A 6812-nucleotide genomic window follows, 5' to 3' on the forward strand; every position below is an offset into this window, starting at 1 on the left:
AGATTAGCAAACATTCCTCTTTACTATTACGAGTTTGTGTTTAGTAGGCATATTTAGGGAGTTAAATGGGAAATGTATAGTTCATCCCAATAAAACATTTATAATTAAACAAAAGGAAGAAAATATGCCTTGTTCTTAATTAAAACCCTATGGTAGTTTATCTGAATTTCACATACATAAACAACAAACACTGCTTGCGAGTTCAAAGGCAAGTCAGAGAATCACCAATTTAACTCCCTGAGGCCTTACTGATTTGAGCTGGCTCTGGGCGTAAGTTCGAGCAGTTTCCTCAATCTTCAAATTCTTCTTCAGCTTCATTAAAGGTGTATTTCCAATCCGACCTTGGCAGCGAGGATCAATCACGATTTGCTTCAGTGCAACAACGTTTTCTATTATATGAGCGACTAGTTCAAAGTCACTCATCCGTCCATAATACCCCATGAGTTCAAGTAGACATAGGTTGTTATAGGGACGAGTAGGAGTAGAAAAATGCCTTGCTTTCCTCTTCCTCCAGATGGGTGACCCCCAAAGTAGCTGCAAAAGGAAGGATAGCTTAATGACATTTTTGTATCGTATTGCACAATCTTTGACAAAGCTGTAGACGTCTAATTTGCAGCATTGACAAGAGAATCATATGCAATGCCTAACTTCCTAGTCACATACGATATAAGAAACCTAAGTGAACGGCTCAATGGCATCATAAGAAAACGACTCCAAAAGATCTAGATAACTGTCCACATCTATGCTTCTTTCTTACCATTTGTGCAATTGAAGATGGTTTTCTAATATAAGGGAAAGACATTTGGACAAGAAAATGATGAATGTCTTTCCTTGTTTATCCTCAACAAGTGGTAGCATAACTCGATAATTGGACATAGTGTAAATACCTGAATCGTGAAGGTCTCCAAAGATGGACATGCATTTGCTATGTAAGTGAAACGTAGCAAGCAGTTATCATTATATGCTCCAATTGTGAGCCTCAATTTCTTCACATTTGGTAGTTCAGGAATGGAATTAAGCATGAAACGTTCCTGTAAAAACAAGACAATGCACTCATAATATTTCCATAAATGGTTAGAAACACACCAGAGATGATACATAGTTACATACTAACCGTCTGTAATATGTTGAGGGAAAGAACTTGAATGTATGAAACACAAGATGCGATCTGGCTGAATATATTATTTTGTAACCCTTCAGCTCCTTGGCAAATATTAAGTTCTTTCATTTTTGGAAGATGACCTAGACGTAAATCTATTGCTGGACCCTTGTAGGTGAATGATACAAGGTCAAACTCATATAAATAAATCGATCGTATATTAGAACAACCTTTTATTTCAAAATGTTTTAGTTTAAGAGCTTCTCCACCAACTAAAACATGTGCCATGAATCCTGAGTCATGGGTACATAGTGTTTCAAGATGTGGAGAAGTTGTTAGTAGATTCCGCAGGATTGCTTCTCTCACATTAACACCCTTCAAAACGAGTTTTTTCAAGTAATGTAGCTCCAAAAATATTCTTGAATTTTCCGTCAAAAAATGTAATGGAAAGTCATAGCAATTAGCAGGCATACGAAACTTGACGTGGTTCATCAAATCCAGTTCAAGTGTCTGAACTTTCTTGTTCATCGCAAACTGGAGCCAATAATCAATAGCACTATTATTTCCACAATCCAAGTTGAAACAAATCCGGAATTCTTGAACAAGAGGACCTTTGTGTTTTTTAATGACACTATTCACCTTTTTGATGTACATTGATCGCACTGTATCATGCAGCACTGGATTCATCATTATCTTTTCTAACCGTTCACCACCATCGATGCTGAGATGGATTAAGTTGCACCATAAGGATATCCATCTCTTTGACAGAATTCCAGTGGCAACAGCATCCTTTAAGGGCATTAGAGACAATATCATCAATAGAATTTCATCCGGCATGTTGCTTATGAAATCCTTTGACCTTGAAACTCGTTCCCGCACCTACACCAAATGCAAGTCATCAGTAAGCATAACAATAAAAGAATTCTCACATTCACCAAATGCTAGTGATAGAATTTGCGTTGTGTAATTTACACAATTAAATCTTTGAAACGATGGAACAATAATACTCACTATATCGATATATCATCTTGCAGATAATCATACCTAATTGTACAAAACAACATTTCGAATTGCAAAATTCATTCCTTAAATAGCATGACTGCAAGACAAAAACTGAAGTGAACCAAAGGCATCGGTTTCATACCAACAGTCATGCATACTAGTTAAAATGTCGCACATAGAAAACAAATCTTTGGGGATAATCCAAGTCCGATTTTGAAAATCAACTTCAGTTACCTAAAAATGTGAAATGAAATTATGGAAACAACGGCCTACACTAAGAAAGTCAATCCCTATTTCAGTAACAGCAAACAACATGTAACATGAATCATCGGATATGAAAAATAACTTTATGTGGATAATCCACTTCCGATTTTGACAATTAACACCAATTACCATAAAATTCGAGATGAAGTTAATTAAATAATGACCGATACTACAAACTCAATCGCTAAATTACAACAAGGACACAATTAACAAGTAACAGAAAATAGATCGTGCACAATTAATGAAGAAATCACCATGTTTTGAGCAGTGACAGACAGCAGCAAAGGCAAGAGCTTGAGATTAGTGTTGCCGAAGCTTCTTATGTGGAACTTTCTAGGTGTGGGTTTTATAGTAAAGTTGGGGTCGTTTTCAAAAAAGATTTTTATTAGCTCTCAGCCACCGCTTCCAACTTCCCATATATACTTTGTATAAATAGCAAGTTAGGGCGAAGAAGGGAGATGAGAGGATATGAGGAAGATTGTGGTCAGACGCAAAATCTTCAACCCCTTATCCTACCACTACCATGATCTACAAACCAGTTAAACAAAAAATCCCCACCCGTCTTTACGCTACTTCCTTTCGTCCCGATTCTCATCTACTTCGCAGAACTTCATCACTAAACCAAATCACCATCGCCGCCTTATACCACTTGCTACCATCTTCGTTCACCCTTAAATCACCTCTATTGTTGTTTAAAATGTCACCAGTGCACCTGACTTATTCCTCCAACACCACCACCAATCATCGCCAACGCCTCGATTGTAAACCCTCAATCTGAAACTCCGCTGATGACTTCTGCTATGTGTGTAACTGGCATTTTGGAGCCTTCAACATTGACATTCAACCTCTCCTTTCCAAAGTAGCGAAGGCCACAAATGGTGGCATTTTTCTCACAGAAATCAATCGAATATCAAAATACTTAACACTCCATTCAAGAATCGATGACAGCTATGACGCACTCTCATCAATTTCTCCTCCCAAATTCCTTTTTTTTATCTAATTTCTCTAGAGAACTCCTTTCCTTTGAAAACATGTTTTCCCTATGTACATCTGAATGGATTTCAGTCCGGTAAACCTATAATTACATGTGCAATGAGGAGAAATAAAGGGCTCTTTGGAACCTAACGATCCAGAAAAACCCCAATTCATGTTTGTCCGTTTCGCGACATCAAACCTCCATTACGTCTTACTAGAGCCATTGATTTCCGTGATGAGGGAATTCGGAGGCGTGGCAGTCAGCGGTGGTTCAAGTGGCTCTTGGAAGGGATTCAGGTGGCGTGGATTCGATGACGGTGGTAGGAGAAAAAGGAGGGTTAACCAAAAATCATAGTTTAGGTTTTCAGGGTTTGTTTCCGATCAGTAATAATGAATGGGTTGGGGAAAACGAAGAGGGGGGGGGGGATTTATTTATATTTAAATTCTAAATCATAATAAAAACATTAAATTAATTAAAAAATAAAAGTAGAAGGGCATTATGGTCTTTTAAAATTTAGCACGGACTAAATTCGCAACAAAATGTTTTTTAAGGGATGAAGCGTGCAAGGTTAAATCAAACGAGGGACGGTCCGAGTTAATTTTTTAAAATAGGGACTAAACGTGCTTGTGCTTTCTGACACATGTACGAGGGACAAATGATGTAATTTACCCTTTTTCTAAATATCTTTTAATATTTATAATCAATTTTTGTATTTTAAAGACAAAATTGCAAAAATGGTCTGTAACATCCCCCTCTGGCACGTATCACAATATTGTCCGCTTTGGGCCACTCGGCACGAGGACTTCCCAGGGGGTCACCCATCCTGGTACTACTCCCGCCCGAGCACGCTTAACTGCAGAGTTCTTATGGGATCTGCTGCCCTCACGGCTTTAAAACGCGTTGTGATAAGGAAGGTATCCACACCCTTTATAAGGAATGCTTAGTTCTCCTTCCCAGCCGATGTGGGATCAGATCTAACCCACTTTCACCCCCCATTATAGGGTTCGATGTCCCCGTCGAACACATCGACCCGTGCCCTAGCTCTGATACCATTTGTAACATCCAAAATTTCAAAACAATTAAACTTTTCAAAATCACCCATTTTATTAACATGGTTGCAAAAAGGTTTTCAATAAATTATTAAACAGAGTAATTTCCCAGGTTCATATCATAAAACACCAACGCGTGGAACGGTACGATCACGCCTTTGCCTTGCCACAGACTCTTGAGAACCTGAAACATAAAACCACAACTGTAAGCCCGAAAGCTTAGTGAGATACCCCCAGAATACCAACCACATATACGCCTTTCCAGGCCCTGACCTTCCGGTCCATATAGTAATGCCTTCCGGCCCATAACGTATTGCCTTCCGGCCCATAACATATATTGCCTTCCGGCCCATAAGCATAAAATGCATATACAACATAACGAAAAAAATCATATAGCAGTTCATAGACAACAATCGATCAACAGATTACATATCATAGCATTACTCTAACAAGATACCGGTCTAGCCGGTCACTATCATAACATTACCCTATGAATCAGTCAACATACTAAATGCATACATACGCCTTTCCAGGCCATGACCTTCCGGTCCACATAGTAATGCCTTCCGGCCCATAACATGTATTGCCTTCCGGCCCATAACATATAACAACTGACAACTACCCGAATTTCCATCCGATAAAAGGGTTGGCATTGGTGCCATAAACCCTAGCGATATAGTGAGGATAACTCACCTCGAAACTGCCAACTGAACAGATAGCTCAAGCTGCTCCGATCACTGATACGATCTCCACCTCTGGACAGTCACCAATGCACTGAACTCAAACAATAACAACAATTACCAAAATACCCCTGGAACCACTGGTAAATCCTTGGTCAAAGACAAGGTCAAAGTCAACCCCTGACTGACCCTACTCGCCGAGTCAACCCTATGACTCGCCGAGTCCCCATACTCAGAACTTCACTCAACCCGCGATCTGACTCGCCGAGTCACCCCAAGACTCGCCGAGTTCAACGACTCTGAGTCCACTCGCCCTTAACTCACCGATTCCTTAAGACACCCTTTCTACACGTCGAGTATCCCCTTTTTACTCGACGAGTCCCAGTAAATCTTCAAACTACTCGCCGAGTCTGTTCATCGGACTCGGCGAGTCCATGCCATGCAACCACTCAAACTGTTTCCTAAGGCCAGAACTGCTCCGACCACTCATAGGTCTGGCCTTTCTAATCTGATTCATCACATAAGGTCCTCATTTCAGTGCTCATGATACACCCCATGATTCATAATTCACATTTTGACCTAAGGCATAAGGATTCCAATCCAAAGCCTTCATCAATTCCCGAAATGCACAGGCATGGGACATTCTGGACCTCCAAAGGTCCCAATACAGGGTTACAATCGCTTAGGGGACTAGGGTAACATTCAATCTATTCACAAAAAGGGTTCCATAAACCCTAATTCCATAATCACATCAAAATAGCAGAGCATAACTCGAATTCTTACTTGAATAATGTGCCCTCTGTTTCCCCACATCCTCAGAACGTGACTCCCTTGCTGTTCCTTTAGCCAAGCCCTTCTCTTCCTTGCACAACAACTCTTCCAAGATCAACAATGGCCCTTAAACTTTGCTCCAGATGCACCCAATCGATTTAGGGTTCTTCTCAGAAGGCTAAAATGAACAATGACGGCCAATAAGTGCCTCTTATACGTCCCAAACCTGAACGGTTAGGGTTTTCGCTAAACAGCGCAGACTCGCCGAGTCCATATCTGGACTCGTCGAGTCCGGTCGCGAACCCGCGACCCGGTCTGCGATCCTACTCGGCGAGTCTAGGCTCCAACTCGCCGAGTCCCCTCTTAAAACACCCCAGAAACATAATTATTACAATACTTGAAATTCCGGGCTGTTACATGGTCCCTGTGGTATGCATTTTTTTGGGGTTTTAGTCCAAACCACGATATTTTTGGATTTGTGGTCCTTTTGAGCTAGTTTCGTTGCGTTTTTGGTCCCTCTAAATATTGAAATAACTGTAATACCCTTGGGATATTTATTTTTTATTTTTCTTTCATTTCCTTTTAAATCTAATATTAATTTAATTATTTTAATAATTAAAAAAAAATAAGAAGGGGCCCACTCCCTCTCTCTCTCTCTCTATCCAGTTTCAATACCCAAAAGATAGAATCCACCATCATCTTCTTCACGACCCTTGTCTTCTTCAAACCCCAACTCCTCACCACCATCTCTCATTCTAGCCACCAAAAATCAACTACCAACACCACAATCAGAAATTTAGGTTTATGCAATCACCTTATTGATTCTCAAATAAAATATATATCACAGCTCACCATCATCTACTCACCGCCACTTTGTCATAGATCTGAAATGTCGCTCACCTTTGTCGATCGTCGCCGCCTTGCCAGCTGCGACGACAACCCGTACGACAGCTCCACTTTCCGTTGTCGTT

General features: G+C 40.3%; 1 protein-coding gene across 1 annotated transcript; it reads right to left on the reverse strand.

Moving 5' to 3' along the window:
- Positions 1-213: 213 nt before the first annotated feature.
- On the reverse strand, positions 214-1936 carry LOC145075917 (putative F-box/LRR-repeat protein At5g38386). The gene is made up of 3 exons (XM_079021985.1): positions 1115-1936; positions 888-1031; positions 214-534 (listed from the first exon to the last, which is right to left on the reverse strand). Exons 1-3 carry the CDS (start codon positions 1934-1936, stop codon positions 214-216), a joined length of 1287 nt encoding a protein of 428 aa, XP_078878111.1.
- Between the last annotated feature and the right edge of the window lie 4876 nt (positions 1937-6812).

Source organism: Lactuca serriola, chromosome 9 (assembly GCF_051521515.1).
Source record: "Lactuca serriola cultivar US96UC23 chromosome 9, Lser_US96UC23_V15, whole genome shotgun sequence".
Classification (NCBI taxonomy): domain Eukaryota; kingdom Viridiplantae; phylum Streptophyta; class Magnoliopsida; order Asterales; family Asteraceae; genus Lactuca; species Lactuca serriola.